This window comes from Apaloderma vittatum, unplaced genomic scaffold (genome assembly GCF_000703405.1).
Source record: "Apaloderma vittatum isolate BGI_N311 unplaced genomic scaffold, ASM70340v1 scaffold7196, whole genome shotgun sequence".
In the NCBI taxonomy this organism is placed as follows: Eukaryota; Metazoa; Chordata; class Aves; order Trogoniformes; family Trogonidae; genus Apaloderma; species Apaloderma vittatum.
In genome coordinates, this window is record NW_009722238.1 from 49,941 (window position 1) to 71,523 (window position 21,583).

General features: G+C 36.7%; 1 protein-coding gene across 1 annotated transcript in view; it reads right to left on the reverse strand.

The window, feature by feature from the left end:
• SBF2 (SET binding factor 2) overlaps positions 1-21,583 on the reverse strand; it is a 110,843-nt gene that overhangs the window by 42,131 nt on the left and 47,129 nt on the right. The window contains exons 15-17 of the mRNA XM_009871694.1: positions 16,508-16,576; positions 2,247-2,417; positions 998-1,260 (exon numbers count right to left, since the gene is read on the reverse strand). Coding sequence (XP_009869996.1) covers positions 998-1,260; positions 2,247-2,417; positions 16,508-16,576 — 503 coding nt within the window. The remainder of the gene's footprint in view (positions 1-997; positions 1,261-2,246; positions 2,418-16,507; positions 16,577-21,583) is intronic.

A 21,583-nucleotide genomic window follows, 5' to 3' on the forward strand; every position in this document is an offset into this window, starting at 1 on the left:
ACAGGCTTACAAGAGAAAAAAAGCTTCTTCAAAGTGAGCTCTAAGTCTTATCTTCATAGAGCCAAGTATGTTATCCGCAACCCATGTTTAACACATTTCCAGTTACACTAAATGAATGTATTGGTTGTAGATCAAAGTATTGAAAAGCTAAAAAGACCATAAGAAAAGTTTTTTCTGGATTAGACAGAAAATGCAAACAAGTCAGCGAGAGATATACTCTGAACATCAAAAATTGTGTTCCATAACCAGTCTACTGAGCATTTCTTAATGCCCAAGGCTAGTGGTGTTCAGTCGGCAGAAACAAGTAGCCATGGAGAGTCTGATGCTGACAGCCTGCCTATCTTTTACTTGGTGTCAGTGTTCTCACATAGTGTTGAAGAAGTTTATGAGCTGGAAATTCCAATGGATCATAGATGATACTGAAGACAAAAAATAGAGAGGGAGGAAGGCTTGTTACGAAATGTCCTGGATTTGCATGCTAGGGAACGTAAGTGATGTTATACTCCTCCTGCCTCCTTAGTAATTTAACCTTTGCCACAGTAGTTTAGCCCTCTTGCTTTCTGTGACCTCAGTGCCTTTCTGCCCTGCAGCTGTTGCACAGAAATCGTGATTTTACGGATCCTGTTCAAATGCTTTCTTGATTTTAGGTTCATCCACCATTTTTCAAGTTATATAAAAACTAACGGAATAGTTTTTGAGCTGCTGTTTTCTTTTCCTCATATCTTCATATTCATCTTCAACATTTGCATTACCAGATTAAAAATTCTTACTGCTACAACAAAACTTTTATGTTCCTTTAAATGATGGTAAATTACTCAAGCTCAAGTTAAATTCTGTTATTTAAGAGGAATGATGTTAGATTTCTGCTCTCCTTAGTTAATGAACTTGAAAAGAAGATACTGAACCAATCTGGTATTCAGAGTAAGTCCCGAAAAATGAAGAAGCTTTTGAAAACTATGGCACACCCTGACAGATTACCACTGAATTGTGTACCCACCTGTTTGTGACAATACTGTTGCTTCCACTCTCCCAGTCACCAGTAGCCGATGTTCTCAATAATTTGTTCTTACTTGTATCCAGCGGTACGAGCAGGTAGACCATAAGGTTAGCAAAATGAATTGCCTGACTGAAAACTGTACTTTCCTCATTCTGGACTAGCTCCTGCTGTGTTTGTTTATTAAGAGTTGGCCACAATCGCAACTGCTCAGCAGCCAGGTCCATTGCAGTCTTATCCTGGTCTGGACTTACAGAATTTTTCTCCTACAAGACATGCAAAAAATATGTAATTATATGAGAGACTGAGAAAATTAGAATAAAGGAATCTGGCAGCTGATATTAGTGAGCTAAGATCAGATGTTAAATTATTAAAGGACTAAGTATCTTCTACATGCATTTTCCATACCAAGTTGAAGTTGAGCTAGTTTTCCATATAAACACATGTAAGGGCTAAAGCAGATGCTTCCTTCTAAGTTCTACTATACTTCACATTTTTCTTTACATCGTGTCAGACTGCAAGGCGTTCCCTGTACACACCCCCACAGTCCTTTTCTCTTTACCCCTGAAGTGTCTGACATGCCTTTTTAATTCTTCATTCTGAATACATTTCTGGAAATATCTCTGTTTATTTTACTTCCTCTCTTTACAATGCTGTACGGCTTTGGACAGTATATACTTGTCAGTCACAGAGTTGGTAATATTTTCATACAAGAACAGAGATTACAAATGGCTCTTTAGTATGTGTATGCACCCCTCAAAAAAATCATCTTACTTTAGCATGCTGTAAGGCTTCCCATTGTACCTTCATTTTTGCATTAGAGATATACTTTCCTTCTACTGAGACAGACAATTTGTGTTCTGAAGATTGGACCAATTTTAATAAAGCAGACGGAGCGCCGTTGAACAAGAAACCACTCTAGGGCTTGGTAATAATCTAACACTGGACACTGGAACTGCTGCTAGCTTTCGCTGTTCATACAGTGGAGCTGTTGCCAATTTATAACATTGTTTACAGTAAGTTATTATTCAGGAACAACACATACCTCAAAGTGTGTAAAACTGGTTGGTTGAAAAATCATAAAAGGAACATCAAAATACAATGCATGTTAACATATGTCGACTAATATGAGAAAAACAAAGAAAAATACATAAAATTGGAAAATCCATAACTCAATTCTCTATAACTTAGGAGACAATTTAAATGTGAATAACAATACTATTTTGGTATTTTCTTTATTCTATCCTCCTACCTTTTGTCTCAAATGAACTACATGGTTGTCATCTTTGGCTGTAAGGTAGAGGGAGCGAACTTGATTTTGCACGTTGCTATAAAAGGTTGTTTCCCAAAACTGTTGGTTAGTCCAGATAGGATGGTCTTGTACACAGGTGTAGGCAAATTGACTAACTCCAGGTCCCAATTTCTGACAGCAAGACACATACAAAATTGACAAATTAGTCCTATTATATAACTTCCTTTCAAGGCTATAGCTTGGGTATTGAAATACATATGTATGAAATCAGCTGTACAGACTGAAACATGTGATATATACCATCTTTTGTACTGCAGTGTAGGAAAGAGAAATTGTGTCCAGTTTTGTGCCAATTAACATACAGGAAGCTTGTCTAAAAATCCAACGCCAGTGCATGGCACATCTTTCTGAATTCACAGTAGAAAAACGAGACTTGAGAGGAGGAATTCTGTGATGATAGTACAGAACAGATTTCTAATCTAAAATATTTTCCTTGCTAACAGAATATAGTATTTTTAATAACCTAGTCCTACAACACAGAATCAGTATTCAAACAGATGAAAATTACTTCTCATTGTATTTAAAGGTCAGAACTACAGTAATGAAATTTAAAATAATTGTAAGTGCAAGTCCCTCCAATAAGCTGCATTTGCTGCAACAGCACAAGATTAGATAAACTGTTCTCTTGTTATCTACTGTACTGCATGACCCAAATCCAGCTCCTGAAAGTGTACTAAATTGGGTATGTTCTTTGAAGTCACAAGGGTCTGGGTCCCTCTAAGCTCTCAAACAAAACCAGAATTGTTACAGCATTAGTCATTATGAATGCACCACTTTTTTCAAGTAGGTCTATTTATTTAGGTAGCACTAGTCTCCCAGTGAGTTGTTTAATATTCTTGTACCACATACAATGAAATGAAATCTATTTTGATGACTTGAATCATTAAGAATAAAATTTTATACCATACATGACTTGCTTTTTGAAAAAAAAATCGTGTTGTATAGTGCATATAGCAAAGAACCAGGTAATCTAAATACCTGCTTATGATTATTTCTGCAGAACTGAAGAATAAAGTACATGCCTGATTTAATGACTTACACTCAGAATACTACTCATGGCTGAAACACACACTATAACCAGAAGCTAAATTCTGCTTTAATAATTATGTTAGAAATCACTTTCCTGTAGAGCATCAGTGTGACTCTGATTAATATTTATAATTGTATAATCGTACACAACAGCCAGTACCTATAATACTTCCTTAGTAGGCACCCAGACAGTCAAGTGGAAGGCTAGGAAATTACAACTGAAAATTTTGAAGTCTGTCTTACTGCTTTCTGGTTTTGCAATTCTTTAAATTGCTTTTTCCACATTACGCGCTTCCAAGTACTAAAAGTCCTGATCACATGCCATGTATCCATTCCCTATCAAAGACATGATTCTTTAAGAGCTGTACACATTTCATATCTTTCACTGTTGACAGGTGTGTATACAGGGTGCTTAAAATACCTTAATTTGTTCAGCTGTGGTCATCAACACAGGGACTACAGAACGAATCAGGCCCAAACATTCCCCTAACTCAAAATCCAGATGCACAAAACTTGTGTTAGAGAGCAATAGGGATGACAGGTAAACTGTGTAATATAAATATGGACAACACATCTTGAAAGCAGTGTCTACTGCTAAGGCCATACCATGACTTTTACTTTGATTTATTCTTTTTTGTTTTCCACTGGCAGTAAGCCCCAGTCACAAAGGGAGTACGATGTCAGGAAAAGGAAAAAAGAAACTGGAAAAAGGAAAAGGAAAAAGGCAAACGACTGTTCAAGCCTAGCTAGTTGGTATATGTAACTCATGCCAATTTGTGCACTGAATGCCACACAAAGGAGTGATCCGACTATCAACCTGTCCAGCTGCCTTTGATGCCTCAGCCCGAACCAGGTAATTGTGTAAACTAGGTGAAGAGGGGGTGATCTTTGGCACAAACCGAAAGAAAGTTTAAATTCGTAACCCTGGGTCAACAGTAATAGTTACAGAGAAATAAAAATGAGAGAAATAATTTTCACATGGGGACAAACATGACGGGAAAGCTGGGGGGTTTTTAGATGCTCTTCCTGTGCTCATAGCTTATAACCATGAACAGTCATGTACAAATGACTACTTTTAAACAATGGACATTCATGTTCAAATATTATAACATAAAGCAACATCGCCAGTAATTCCTAGGCAAAGTAAAAATACATTTTTTTACAAAAGGATGAAAGAAAAGCCATCAAAACCCCAAAGCAGTCATAAACATTATCCTTCTCATCACCTGCATGTGTTGAAACAAATGGCAAAACCTGATAGCGGCCAGACCGCAGAATCAAAGTCAGGAGTTTCAGTTCCAGGCTCAGCTCTGCCAGTTATCTTCCGCAAAACCTCTCTGGATTCTCAGCTCATTTTTGGTTAGTTTGTTTGTGAAAAAGCAATATGAATACTAAGCTTAAGAAGCAAACTGCTGCTCCTATGCAGTCAAAATCCATGGACTAAAAATACTCTTGGTACAAATACAAGCATTCCTTGAAGCTTCCAGTGTCTATATGCCCTACGCTGGGAGTGCTTAGTCAGCCCGTTTGACTAGAATGGAAACTAATCCAATACATCAAAAGGGCCCCAATGTTTACCGTTGTATTCAAAAGAATTTTCTCAGGATTTCTCCAATTTAAGCAAAACAGTAATTCAGTGTTATTCAGTGTTTTTCATCAAGCAATTATATATATACAAAAAAAAAATTTATATAAAAAATCTTCACCAATCTTTCCATAGGACAGCTAAACTATACTGGTATTTATGCTCTTTCTCCCCGTCCCTATAATTCATTTCTGCCAGACAGAATGAGTGTAGGAGGCAGCAAAAGAATTTCCTACTTATAAGGGAGGATTTAAGGGTTGACAGCTTAAAAAAGACCCCAGAAGAAAATAATAAAAATAGTTCTGAACTGATAAAGTCCTTATTCGAAAGCTGCCTGTACGACAGCTTAAAAGAGTCTTGAGGTGTAAACTGAATTAACCACCAGAAAGTGAGCTGAGTTTTGCAAAGGACACAGAGTTCTTTCACTAGACTAATGGCACATAAACCCACCCAAACGCTCCCCTGCCAAAGTACGTATGAAACAGACATTACCCATATCAAAATAATGAATTACATTCTACAGGTTTTGAAAACACAAAGTAGATTTGGGATACGTCAAGTGTGACTACATGCAGCTTCCTGAATTTGGGAATTATCTTTCCATTGTTTCCACCTTACTAGCGGTCTGGATAACAACTGCCTAGAGTTTTTTTCTGTTTCCTGACACTGGATACTTTTGATTTTGAAAATTATACGTGTGGCTCAGTAAAAAATGCGCACCAAGTCCCACACTTACTGTAAGTTGCAGGTGCCCAAAAAGCATCTCTATGACACTGAAGAATCATAGAATCATAGAATGGCCTAGGCTGGAAGGGACCTTAGAGATCATTTTAATCCAGCCTCCCTGCCGCCAGGGACACCACCTCTCGACTAGATCAGGCAACACATGGGGACCGAACGGGAATCGAACCTGTGACCTTAGCGTTGTTAGCGCGCTCAACTGACTGACCTAACCGGCCCCCACTGTATTATTTAGATTGCTTGTTCCTGGAAATGTAAAGCATGCTTTGTGCTGATCACTCACGAATCATTATCCTTTACACCACAAAAGCTTCAAGAAAAAAGCAAGTGTATTTTAGCAAAGCAAAGGATCCAGTTATTGATTGTGAACTTGGAAAAAGAGTTAAAAAATAAAAAGAGTAAAAACAGAGTATAAATATACCTGAGAGCTCTGTTTCCTCACAGGGTTTTGCTGTATGTTTCTTGGCTATGGAAATGAAGGGTCAAACTCAAGAGTATTCTATTTTTCAGAAAAATCCAGTTTACTTCAGAAGTAAACTGCATTTCTGTCTCCAACTTATATCCTGTGTTATTGGTTTGGGTAATATTGGCCAGAAGAGGAAGGAAAAGAAGTGAGAGGAAGGTTGCTGAACGCAAAGAGCAACTTCCTCCTCAACTCCTTGAGGAATCACTGTGTTAGGGCTTAATCTGCTTGACCTCTATAAGAAAGCTCTTGCAACACCGATGAAATTACCCACTGATCTTCTTTGCATACCACACAGCACTTCCTCACCCATAGTGCTTAGGGTTCTCCCCGGAAGTCTGCAAGTGTAACTGGTACAACACCCAGGCTATAGGGACACTGCTGCTTTGAAGGGTTACTCCCCATCTAGGAGCAGTTTATGGAGACATTCAGCTGATCAGCACGTGGTACCACCTACTGCAGGCAACCCGTCCCGAGGCCAAGTTCTGCGTATGAACATATTCTAAGAGCCAGACCCGCGTTTAGATCTACGCTGTGCCCACACTGATACCCGGTAAGCTCAGAACGACTTCAAAGAAGTTCCACAGGACAAATCTGCAGTAGTGAGGCGTATTTACATATTACTTGCGGACAACACTGTCTCACACCATGCATATATATCGATATTTATCACAGCATGCACATACTCAAGCAAGTGTAAGTGCACATGAACATGTTTTCAAGTCCGACAGAGGGCTGCATGGTAACATCATCAATTCAATAAATGGTTTTCTTATCTGGTCTAAGACGTAAAATTATACCCACATGTATTGTACACCTAAATATAGGGAACGGTCGCAAAAGCATGAAGAACTGTGAAGCTTCTGTGGTTTTGGGGTTTTTTTGTGTGTGCTTTTTTTGGGGTTGGTTTGGTTTTTTTAGTTTTGATTTTTACTACTTTGGACAAAAAGATGAACAAAGCTTCTTCTCCAACCTGAAAACCTCAGCAACAAAAGCCATCTCTCCAACCTTCAGGAAGCCACCGAACAAGCCTGGACTTAAGACTGATTTATATTTTAGAAAACTTCAAACTGTGAGTAGCAAAGCAGTTCACTACACTGTTATCTACTATTATTTCACCATGAAAAATAAAAGGCCAATTCGCTTGTAATTCAGCAATACCACATCACAGACAGGTATACTAAACCAGCAGAGGGCAATAGAATTCTAGAATTTTGCAAAATTGGGATATAATTCTGGATGGAACTTCATATATTCTGTACATTTTCTGGCAATATGATCTTTAAACTCGTATTCTTGAAGATCAGGTATAATTTACTATACATTAAAGTCATGCAGAACATCTCAGATTTCTAGATAGATTTATCAAGCTAAATATATGTTAACACAAAGTTATACGTAACATGCTTCTTTCTCCAAAGAGATAACAAAAAGATTTACAAAGTTCTGTTACACACTGAACACACTAAGGAAACTAAAATCATGTAGAACGAAGGATGTTCAGAATGCCCAAAAAAGAAAGAGAGAAGATATTTTCACACCATAACTTTGCAGTTCTAAATAAAGTTAAGTTCCAAGAAGCAGATAAGAAATACGTTGATTTTCTTTCCCCGCCTATAGTACGTTAAAGTATTTATTAAAAAACCCTAATTTCATCATAGAGATTGCCATGACTCTATTCAACAACATTTAAATCCATTAGTTAAGTTACAGATTTCACGAATTATCAGTTGCAGTGTTGAATCCATCTTAAGCGTTTTTGAAATTGGGACACAGCTATTTGTCATCAGGTGGCTCAGCAGAGGTGGCTCTGCACTGGAATGGTTGTATTAGCTCTACCCACAAAAACAACCACCCAGCAACAAAGCTGCTACCCAGGCCTGTTCTTAGAATTATTTATGACCTGATAAGAAATTTAAAAGCCCAGTTAATAGAGCATCTAAATAATGCCAAAAAATAGTAATAAAGTAATTATTTTTAAGTTCTGTCCCTTCATTCTAGCATTACTATTCTCCTTCTCCTATTGTAGCTTTCTCCGACTTCAGCGGTAGAAGTCTCTCTGAAGTTCTCAACAGATAGTATTCCCTGATGGGAAGAAGCTCTTAAGAACAGAATGAGCAAACCAGTCAGAAAGATATAAAAGTACAATGCAGAATACAAATCTCAAATTAATAAAATAAAAATTTTAACAGTAGTAGATGTCATCTTGGTAATTCAAACTGTACATACTACATAGTTTAGAAGGTGAAAGAGAAAGGATGTGCAAAAATGGGGAGAGAAATATGAGAACTCTGAAACAAGGACAAGAAATCTGAACTTCCTGCACCCCGAGGCAAGTCATTTGAGAGATTAAATGACAATCCAGTCTGATCAAGAGGCAAATGAAATAATTGTGGAGGTGCTGGATGAAAGCACATTACAGAGCAGGATATTGTAAGGAACTCTTCTGCCAAATGATGAAGTCCAGACATGGCATGAGCAGTGCATGAGGAAGAGGAGAGCTACATCTGCCTGGCAAACTCTTGCCAGCAGAAGTGCTTTGAACTAACAACAAAGCGCTGGTGTGATATGCACAGGCTCAGAAAGCCAGTGCTGAATCGGAGGAAGCAAAGAAGAGGATCTTAACAAGAATTCCACCTGTAGGAACCAGTATGAGGGATAAAGAAGCAGCAAGTGGAGTAAATGCAAGGATGTGGATGAAAACAAGAGTGGCAGATACAAACTTCAGTTACGGGCTTGAATCATTGGGACAACAGTAATGTGTGTGAGTGAAGAGGAAACCCACAAAACACGGAAGTATTTGTGACACACCAATTCTTTGGCCACATGCAGTTTAAATTGTTGATGAGCTATGTAGGAAAGCAATAAAGAAATTTACACCAAAGAGGACAATATACACAAACATATCAGCAACTTATCTCTCTTACCATCTGCAAGCATTTATTGTCTTCTGGAAACAGAAAACAATGCTGCTTGAGTCGCAACAGATAATAATGCTTCAGTGAAGATGAATTCAATAAAAGGAACATAGAGTTCCTGACATGCAGAAAATTAAGTTCTATTCTAGCTAGTGATCAGGAGGTGAAGTTGAAATTACAGATATGGAAAATGCATGGGAGTCAGTTATTTCCGAATTACATTCCTTCACTTTAAGGTCAGAAGCTTTACCAGAAATTTTAATTAAACCACCAGAAATTCTTTCATAGTGAAAATTCTATATGAAGTAGTATTTCTGTAACACCGTAATCCCTCATAGAAATAACAACAACGTAAAGAGATAGCCTGTAACTAAATTAAAATTGTTACAGTCAAACCAGGGTTCTGTATCATTGCTGGAAAATGAGTTCAAGTGGAATCAGGAATAGTTAGAAATTATGTAATCCAATACTTGTGGGAATACAATGGAAAGGTTTCTGTTTATTCTAGGAGATAGTGGATCAGTTCCTCAGTTACAGAACTAAACATTTACTACAACATTTATCTCTGCTCCTTATTTTAATTATGGGGGGTTGTCCTTTTTTTTTTCCTCTGCACTAAGTACTTCCTCCCACAAACCACTAAGGAAAGGAACTGCAGATTGCAATGTTCTTTTCAATGTTTCTCATGATGTTATCATTCTGGGAAAGCAATCTTCAACAGAGCGAAGTTACTACACTAATCCATTTCCAGAACTCCTTGTAGAGAAACAAGTTAAAAAACTCTCTAGTTAGTCTCTCCCACTAACGTGCTGAAAATATTTTATTTTCTTATTTTATTTCTTCCAGACCTTTTTTTCACCTAAAAATAGTGTTCGAAGTGAGACATGTTCTACCTGCAAGGACATAAAAATCTGTTCTACAGACATGTATTACTTATCCATTCAAAACCAAAGTACACTAATTAAAATCTTATGGATCAAAGACAACATTTTGCTGTCTGTGTTTGCAAGTGATACTGTAAAACCACTCAGTCATAGCAAACAGGCATCCTCAGATGCTGTAATTTATAGAGTATGTTTGCTTTCACAAAAATAATTTACTAAACTATAATCTTTATATGAAAGGAACTCATAATGGAAGTAATAAAACCCCTTATCTGGGAGAGTGTCTGGAAATATCGACAGAACTTTGACCGTCACTTTACTATTCTCTCCCATGATGCCACTGATTTTCATAAGCACCTGCCAAGTAACCACATTATTCTGTCACAAAAATCAATAAAATACTGCTTTTGTGTCACGTCTATAAAAACTTCATCCATAGGTAACCTACTGGTGGACAGAATCACCAACAATAATGATGACTCAAACTGCTTCACAGCTTCCCCGTAATGCCTCAAAACCACCTGGCTTCAAGTCTTACTACTTATTTCAAAACCATATTGTAAGCTCTTGAGCATAAGGATCTTCATCTTCATGTTCTTTTGCACGAAAGCAACACCAGCAGTTCTGGCCCATAGTTAAGGCTCCTGTATTTTCCAGTAATGCAAATAATGCTAATATACACATTTAATAATATGTACAAAAACCCCGTAATTTTGCCTTTCAGCTTGAATATGTGTGAAAAAAGTAAAATCTCTGAATGAAGAATTGTTGAACAAGATGATATATGGAAAAGCAATTCACATACTAAATTAACATAAGATTTTAAAAACTAGCTTATATTGTAAACATACTGCATGGTGGTTTAAAATATACTAGTGTCATTGATCTCAAGCTAAAGGACAAACATGTATTTTTTCATCACAAAATATGAACAACCTGAAAGGATTAATGCAAAACAGGGCATGTGTATCATCATGCCCTTTTACACTTCTCATCAACATTACCACTCCCTTTCTCCTAACAGGGCAGACCAGCACCCGGAGCTGAAATATGATAATCCTGCTGATACAGAGAAGCATTAGAGCTCCCATAGAGAACGAACAGCAAATCCAATGATAAGAGCTAATGCATGTCCTTTTGATATTTAGTACTTCATTTGAAGTACTGCAGCAAAACCTTCTCTCCTGTGTGACATCCTTAAATTCACTACTGTTTGTTTTAGAAGAGTTATTTAACAAATTGGAATGACTTCAAATCAGCTAGATACATTTTTTTTCTGTGCTTTAGCTTCTTCCATAGCGTCCACTATATGATGCAGGCATGTTCTTGCTGTTTTCTAAGCAGGCAAATTAATGGATTTCTAGGTTTAAGGGATTACTATTCTGAGAATGGATAAATAAAAACAGTATTAAAAACAATGTTATTTAAAACCATTTCAGTCACAAAAATATTTCCATAGACTAAGATAGTATCAGAACTGGCACAAGAAAAGATGCAAGAAAATTAATGGAAGCAGACAAAACTTCTTGCCAAGACAATAAAGGAAGTCTTTCAGGACGGGAGTTTCCTAAATTAAAGCCAGCAATTCAAGAGTGGAGCATTTTAAAGCAGAAGCAATTTCACCCCAAGCACCTCAGAGTAAGACAGAAATGTTTGGAAGGAAATATGGTAAGTAGATGTAAGTATGAAAATACTTCAGTATAGAAAGCTAACACAGTCTTTCTAGCGTTATAGAAGGTGACAGCATGCTGACATTTGGGTCAGTCACAGCTGCTGAAAAATCCTGTTTGCTGAAAAGGGAGGGAAGATGGAGAAGTGGACCCTGACTGTGCCTGGGCAGGGAATAGCAGCGAGGAGAAGAGCTTTTGCTCCCCCTGCCCGTTGGTTCAACAGACTGGCTGAACCCGGTGCCTGCCACTCACCATCACTCTTGCCGCATACTAAACCCGCATGAAATGCAGCGTGGCCTACACCAGTATCGCCACCTCAGCAAAGAGACACAACTGAAAGAGCATCCAAATCCCGTGGATTTGATGAAGTCAAATATAGCATCTTCAATTGTCTTCCTCGATGAGTTAATAAAATGAAAAGATGCTTAAAATGTCCTTTTCATCTTGTCCTCTCTTCCCATGTGTAGAAAAAGAACTCTCTTCTGCAGCACCACAGACTACCACATTTCTATTTTATACACAGAAAATGACCGTATACCAAATAAGCACGGGTCATCTGTACCAAAAAAACACGGAAAAATTCTTTTATCGTCACGTATAAATACATTTTATTTATATTGTTTCAATTTTAAACAAAATTCCCACAGTATTACTAATGGTAAACTAAAACCTTTTTCTAACTCAGAAGCAAAAGATGTGTTTGTTTTTGTGACATTAAGAGTACACACCAAAGTCCACTGTCACTGATGAGTCACATTTTGCTAAAAGCTCATGTCCAACATTTACAATTTTTAAAAAGCATTGTGACTATTTTTTCTAGAAAAATTCAATTATTTCTCCAGGCCACAAATATGCAACCAGTACTGACTTCCTGTCTATGAATTTAATCCCACCAGCCCTGAGTTAGAGTGCGATCAAATCCTGACCGACCAAGTTTCACAACAGATCGCTCATCAGACTTCAGGAGTTGGAATTCTGAAGTTTCACCAGACATCCCAAGAGCTGATAGCCTGCTGCACGCAGGGTGATGGTTCTCCTTATTTTAATTAGATATATGTAGAAATACCCTCGACTAATCTTTATGTAAGCAAAGACATTAAGACAAAACCTGTCAGATCATGCAAGCTTGTTCCCTTCTATGCATTTTTTACTGTTTTCTCAAGAATATTTAAAAATACCTCAAGGCTAGAGACTTGACTACTTCATGAGAAGACCATTACAGAATCCTACCAACATCACCTTTAGGAGAATGTTTCTCTTATTACTCAGTTTCTCGGTTTCATCTGCTTGACTCACAGGAAAATACATCCTTCTCATTATTTATACCCCTCAAACACGTGGTATCTGCACTACATGTGGCTACATAGAGTAAAGCTATTTAGGAAGAACAGGTAATTGTTTCATAAGTGCTCTGCTTTGTGTTTGGTGAATAACTTAACATTTCATATACATAAGAGTCCTTTCATAAAGGTAACTTTTCATTATTTTATTTGAAGCAACAGGAATTACATTAAAAATAAAGTGTTGTGATATAAAATCTCATGATCATTTTCCATCAAAATGATACAGCAAACAGAGATGGTAAAATACATATTTGAACGATACAAGTCTACCCCATTTTAGATTTACTGCAGGCTTCCTCACCAATAACTCCATCTGGCATACCACTAACGCAGTAATACCAATGCACACACAAACAAAAACCCATGGCACTGTTAGCTTTGCAATTCCTGTCTATTCCTGCCTACCAAGAACACTGTGCAGTCTCAACAGGGCTAGGTGGAATAGTATTTAATATGCTGCTGGCATTAAACACGGTATTCTGATAACAGAACCATCAATAAAAGCAAGTACATACTGCCAAACACTACTTGACCATTTTTTGGAAAGCATAAACACAATCATACTTACAGCAGAGGTAAGACAGTTCTGCATACTGAGCAACAGTATTGGAATACCTGAGCTCTGCCAACAGAAAAATGATACGCAGCTTCAAGTGTGTGTGAGGGTGCGCGGGTGTGTGAACTACACTGTATATGGCAATAAAAGAAAATTGACAAGCAGCTCAGCAGAAAAGGCCATGACATAGTCTGACGGTGCAAACATACCAGTTTTCCTGAAGGTATTTTAATAAAAAACAAATAATCCCCCAAATAACCTTTACTTTACTTTGTGCATTCCTCTGGACTTAGCAGAGACAGAACAGGAACATGCTGTGTTAGGCAACAAAACTGTAATCACTCTGTTTTGGTAAAGGGAAACCCAGTGAAAGGAGAACTTACAAACTGTTAATGCATTAGAAAGCAGGAAGCTAAAGGGAGAAAAGCAAAGCAGCAGGATTTGATACAATTTTTCCCTGAAACAGGGGAAGAGGAATTTAGTGTAACTCCCGAGGAGGAATCCCTCTCCCAAAGGGCTGTAGAGATGTTAATGAGGTGGAATTTAAGAATATGGATACAGAACATTGATCCCAAAGAGATTCATGTCATGTAGAACATATAGTCTAGTCTAGGATACAACTCCAAAAACCTCTAGAGAAACTGAAAAATGCTCCAGAAAGTTTCATTTTCAGATCCCAAACAGAACCTTAAACTGTTAATGGTAACTAATCACTGCAAAGTTTGTCCGCTGATCTTTGTTCTGAACAACACATCAGTTTGTGTTTAGTATGAATAGTTTTATACCAAAATAAGTGCATTTGCCAAAGAATTGTATCTAATAGGACATACCACAGGGGGCCATCACTGAACCTGAGGATTAGGTCTGGGAAAAACAAAATTCTTTTTCTATTATGCATTAACAGCTGGCTTTTGCAAGTTAACAGTCAGGTTACTTTAATTCTTAATTCAGGTCTGGAATATTAAAAAAATCATCACGCTTCTTCCATCCAGGGACTCCCAGTTTCCTGAGTGTATTGCTTTAGAGTCAAATAGTAGGTATAGAACTAGATTATTACACAAAATTTTCCAGAGAACTTTTTGTGAGAGAAATGGTGTGAGATCCCAGTATTCTTCCCAAAAATACAAGTGTAGACAACAAATTACTTATAGACATTCTATATTAAATTCACCTTTGCTCTCCTTGATTGTGAAATTAAAATTACTTAAGCTTATTTCAACACTCAAAGATATTCCATGCAAAAAATATAAAAAGTATTTTTTTTACTGCCTTTAATTACTTGATCAAACTTCACCAATTGATGAATCTAACCAAACTGCTACAACTCCCCAAAATAGTCTCTGTACCTCCCAACATAAAAATACTCTCTGTATCTCCCAGCTGTGTGGAATTTCTTGGCCACTTTTACTAGAGGAACTAAAAATCAGAAAATTAAACAGAACTAAAGTCAGTATTTCTTCATACTGTAGAATTAATGCAGTAGCAAGAATAAAATTTGGAAATGGAAAATGTCTAGAGTTCATTAGCTCTTTCTCCACATTAAGTATTAGTGGCAGCAACAAATGACAAACAACTCACAATTCTGCTACTCAAGGACTCGGAAGAGAGGGAGTAGAAAAAGATGAACTTGTAAATAAACATGGGAGACAGCTGATTGAAAATGTAATGTATCACCACCTTAGCTTTTATAAGAGAACCAAATTACTCTGTAGATTCTTTCCAGAAAGCAGTATTGGGGGTATTATGGACATAATTTCAGAGCTGTACATTTAAATAAAACTTTTTCACAGTTCAAACTATAAGAAGAGAGAAAATCTACCACTTTATGCTGTATATGCATAGAAAATACTGTCTTAAATAGGAGATTTCAAGAAACTTTGTGTGACTTTGTTACAATTCCTCTTGTCTTCAGCAGATGTTTTCGTGTTCCATGACTGGTAACATTCCACATTTTTTTACTCTAAAAACTACATCACAGAATATATTTCTAGCTTAAAGCAACCAGTAATTGTTCAATTAGAATGTACAGTTTAAATTAAAAACGTGATGATTGATTTCTCAGCTTACTATTGCAGAAATCCTAGTTTCTGTTCAACTAAAAAAGGAATTGCTTGGCATTTTATTTATGGCTATTCATAAATGCCTCATGTACCATCTGAAGGATGGAAAGTTATATATTTTCTTTATCATAATATTATTAAGATCTAGCCAGTCTGTCACTGTAATCACTATTCTGCAGTATCATGACATACCAATTACCAATGATTAAACACTTGACTACCAAACTGGGTTGTGTAACAATATTCACATTAAACAAATATTGCAAGCAAGTCCACATTCTGAGCTTCTTATCGCCTCAGATATGTACATCACAGAAAGCAGCACCAGATCTAATCAAAACTGGTGAAAACACTACTGTATTGGGATACTGAAATAACTAGTTACACTACAAAAATTCTGCTTTTCAACTAATTGCTTACAGAATGTGTATTATCTACATTTTTGTCTTTATTTTTTATCACTACCAAACATCAGGCAAAAAAACCAAACCAAAACAAAAACAAACCACAAGAAATTGAAAACAAATATAGTTAAAACAAGCCATTCAAAATAATCTCCAAATTTATTAACGTGTACTTTTTGGCCAATGCCTAAATGCCAAATTAAACAAAAAAATACTCCAACAAACAGTTTTTACACAATAACACCATAAGTTGTTGGGTTTTTTTAATTACTTTCCTGACAAGTTATAATTCAATGGTAACTCCTTAAGCCATCATATAAGCCTGCACTTAGTTCTGGGTAAATTTATCATAGTCATCATCACCCAACATCAGTAAACATGTATTTGGAACAATGTCCATCATAGCCTATTAAAAGACTTGAACTGACATTAATCAATTTTAAAACGAACATTTCTACCTGCCATCCATCTCCTGCCATCACTTTCTTAGCAATGTATGTAATGAAAAAACCCCACAGAATAGGAGCAGTTTTCAACAAAAAACTTACCCTATAAAAAGCAGTCGTCAGGGGTAGCAAAGCTGCAGCAATGCTATATTCTTCTGAAGATGAACAATCCTTCAAGAAAAACATATGAAGAAAATAAGTAAAACCATTTTGAATGTTACGCGTTCTAATTTCATTTCTGCCTATGGAGTCCCTCTAATAGCCTTCCCATACACAAAAAAAAACATTAAATCACTTGATATAATGTAAGAATAACATATATTGTATGTCTGTGCTTGTGTGTGTACATATACATATCTTATCTTGATTTCTGCTAGAATGGTATTGCTATAATTCTTCCCATATAAGGAATTTATTAGCAGCATTCTCACTCCCATGTCTGAAATACAATTTCATCAACGTAATTTACATTTAAAAGGAAAGTATTAATCATTTGGGAAACAATAAAAAGGTAGCTTGCTAATCTAACTAAAATCGAAGTGATGTGATGACAAAAGAATGTACTTTCAAAAAGTTTATACAACGAAATTGACATGTATTTAATATGAAATAATCACCTCCACAACCTCTACAAAAGTTTGGCACAAGTTCAGCTTTAAAAGAAGATGAAAACCCATTCTCCTCACAGTCTCAGAATACCTCACGCAACAGTCAAGTGTGTCATTCGTGTCTCTCTCGGCTGAAAAGGGTATGCCAAAGTAAATCAACTAGTAATTGCACTGATGAAAATGGCAATTTTATTATGGAAGTCTTTTTAAAAGAAACCAGAATCGGAATGTAACTTAATATTTAAAAAACAAACTACTTGAATTTTTAAGACTTTCTTTTAAAAACATCGAACAAAAAATACTCAACTGGAGTTAAAAAATAAACTCTTTTTTCCAAGTGGCTAGATTTTTTCATTAGCTCCTTTTGCCAACACTAAAGAACACAGTAATATACACAGTTCTACTGGACAACTGTACCACCATTATGTCCCTGGGTGATGAATGGCAAAACAACATCTCCATTTGAACAATTAATTTCAATATTTTTAACATTCATTCTTATAATGGGCACCCTCCAACTTAAACCACACTTTTATTAACTATCTATATCTGACCAAATTCCAAAACTGAAATATCTCAACTGTTCCTCTGCCAGACTTCACTTACGCCTTCATCTCATCCTAGGGTTCTCTAAAACAAAGAAACTAGCAAAAACTTGGCACCAGTCAATTGTGATAGCAGAAATATAAAATCTCCATTACAGAACAGTCATATTATGGATCATTGGGATGTTATTTGTATTCATCTCACTCGTCTTTCTTAAATGGCTGCTGAGTGACTGGACTGCAGGTTTAAAAAAACAGACCAAAAAACCTATCACAAGACTATTTTGCTTCTCAGCGCTTTAAAAGTCCACTTCATCCTTCATGATTTTCCAGTAACAAATATGTCACCTTTGACCACTTTAACCAAGCTCACCTAAACAGAAAAAGACTAACATCCATACACAGTTAAATACAGTAGCATTTTAGAAAACTACTTATATATGTATTCTGAAAAGGTGTACAAGTTCACAGATGTGAAGCTTTACCTTTGCATGAATGCATGTATGCTATCTGCACAGGGAAAACAAAGGGCGTGCAAGTGCTCACACTTCAAAACACATTCCAATTTGGCAGAGGAAAAGAGTAAGAAAAGTGGACACTGAGAAACCCAATATATCTTTTAATGAGGCCTTTCAGTATTGTGACATGTATATCAAAAACCTGCAATTAGTTTGCAAGATGTCAGATAGTAAGACTAAAGACCCAGCCTCAGTTACTTTCCATTTTCAATCTCTGCATTGTTTCTTACTGTTATCCATATCCTTAACCCTCATTCAGAGTTTATTAAATGTATTTTTAGTTTAATATTAAGATAGGATACATTTTGTTAGTATCTTCTCACTTGATGAGAAAACTTTCCATTTAAAATGAGACTTTACAATCTTTACGAATGCTTAAGAGCTTTCAAAGAAATACACATCTTATTTCTGTACATGTTTATTCATAATCAGGTATAAAATGATCCATTCTCATTGTTTCCAGTTATCTACTTAATCCCTTAGCCCAAATTATTTGGCTTTTTATCCAAAATATACACAAAAATATCTTTCTAAAAGCTGAGCAATGTATCTTCACCTAGAGAGCATTCAATATTCCAAGAGCTAACATATGTCTCAAAGATATATATCATCACCACATAAACAATACATATTATTTTTCCACTCCTTCTTGCAAGTATGAAATTCTCCACATATTCTATGTCAGCAGTACCCCCTGGACTTGTAGTATGGAAGTATTACCTCCCTATATTTTTTCTTCTCCAGCACAGCACAAGAAATGTAAAATGATCTCAGTTAGGAATCAAGTATAACACTGCTGTTTTAAGAATAGTGAAATTAATTGTTCACCTGCTTTGTAGGTGCAAGACAGGATGCCATGGTTAACAGAGATGTTGCACTGAAAGCTTAGCTTCTCAATTTCACAGGCAAACTAAAGGACTGGAAGTGTCATACATGTATTGTATATAACTAATTTAGACTCCTGAAACAAAGCAATCCAGCTGGTTTACGTATAATAATGTCTATACTCTCTTTCTAACATTCATATACAGTTCTGCCTAATAACGTTAACATCACTGCTAGCCACTGCTCTGCTTTATAACACGATCGAGGTTTTCTTTTTTTCGGTCACCAAAAGTGAAATCAAACCTTACGAGGCAGCTACAATTTTTTTTAGATGCAAATCTCCTGGGACTTGAGAAAAGGGATGGAAGACATTTAGGGGGCCGGTTAGCTCAGTGGTTTGAGCGCGGTGCTGACAACAATGACAACACCAAGATCGTGGTTTCGATTCCTGCTCGGTCCCCATGTGCTGCCTGGTCTAGTTGAGAGGTGGCGTCCCTGCCCATGACAGGGAGGTTGGACGAGATGATCTCTAAGGTCCCTTCCAGCCTAGGCCAGTCTATGACTCTATGATTCTACATACCTAGGACACCCACACAGCTGATTACCTGCAGACTTTTCTATCAGAAGAAATACAAAAACACACTCAAAACTCGTAAGATACTGCCTACCATAATTCTCATTACTTTTAAAACTTCTCATTTTGATAAGGAAATATACCGTCTTTCAAAATTAACTTACAAAAGCATCTCTTCTTTCATAAAAGGAATTTTATGTGTCACTCATTAGCAGAAGCTTTTAATTTAACTTTTGTTCTACTTAAATACTGTTGCAGTGATTCTCAGTTAACAAAAACAAAAAGGTACACTCTTATTGCCCACTGTAGTCAGGTTTATCATTGACCAGAACCACACTTTAGATTTTTAAGGAGTAACTTCTCAGATTGCTACCTGGTTCCTATCTGACAGCAGTAAGTCAACACGAAGTCCATATGAGATTGATTTCCCCTGTGCCCTGAACTATGCCAGATGTAATACGTTCTCATCCTCTACAGCCACTGCATTCATGTGAGTGCCAATGCAGAACACAAATGAACTGCATCCAACCCAGAAAAATCCTCACCATTTTGTTCAGACTTTGTGGTCTTTCTGCCTGCCTAGAGGCCTTCATAAAGACCACTGCATTAAGGAATCTATCAAGTCAGCAGTAGAAGCCAGATGGTACAGGCCCGCCATTCCAGGTAGCAGGAGATCCAATTCCATCTTAGAAGGATGTTCCTTCCTGAAGCGCCTCGTATTTGTCTTTATCTGGCCCTGAGTTCTCATCAGTTTGCCTGTCCTTGAAACACAGTGGTATGAGGGACAGAATTCAACTGATGCAATTTAGATGGAATTACACCAGCACGTAACGTTCAGTGATTTTTAAGTTCCCTTTTGCTTCTCTCTGCACACTCACAAGTTAACAAATGCAGCCTATTATCTCTATGCAGCTCCACTGTACTTCTGATCTCACGGTATACCAGAACAAGAAACATTTTACTCAAAGAAGAGCTGTTGAACCCCCCCACTCCCTTTTTTCTCAAAAAATACATTTCCGTTCTAGGGTTGAGATTAGTCATTTCCTTCTTCTTATAACAAATTATGTTTAGGAAATTAGGAACCTCAACTTTTACGTGCATAAATTATACACTCTTCATCGTATTTTTACTGTACCCCAAAAGCGCAAAAAACATTTAACTTTTTTTTGCAAGATACTGATAAACAGAAGAATGCCATCCCTTGCGTCTTAAGCACATCTGAGTTTCTTTAACAGAAATGCCATGCATGTTTCTGAATACTGTCATGAGGCCCATGGCAATAAAGTTCAACATACTCAGGCTGTAATCTTCTCCCAAGGAAATGGTTGGGATGCCAAGATGCCTTTTGACTTTTATTTCACAGCGGGGCTTCATTCACAGTGACTCTGTCCAAACCTTAAACTACACCAGCTGTGATACAAGGTTCTGCACAGTAATTTGTAAAAAATATTTGACAAACAACATTCAAATGATAGAACACACTACAATTCATGACAAAACAATGATCAATATCCATTAACTACTCAACTGGAAAGGGGTGACTAATTCATAATACACCTACAACGTGCAGCGTAGTCCTAAAGCCCTGGCAGACCTGAAGCATTTATGCAGCGATTGCAAAACATAAATAACAGGATATTTTGTACACCACTTTACGGATAGACTGCTTAATTGAATTGAGGAACAGCAAAAAAAGCTTAAAATATTAGAAGTCCATTAAAATGATGTGATATTCCAGTCCAGTCCACTTATCTAATAGTGAATCAGTTCACAAGTACACAGCACACATTCTTATGCATTCTAGCATTCATTTGGTGTGCAGCAGTGTCTCTTCTCCTAAATTATAAGCAAAGTCACAAACTTTCAAATATGTAAGAACACATTCATCTTGCTTAATTTTACTGTTTTTCTCTAAGTTTCATGCGACTTCCTTACTTCACAGATTGTTAATAAAAATGCACCACATCATCAGCGCACATTCTATACAATTTTTACAACTTAAGAGGAATTAACACCTTTTAAAAAATACCAGTTTTCTACCAGCATGTAAAGTGATTCACTGAAAAATGAAGTTTTCACTTTAGAAAAGCATTGTTTGGATAGGAGTG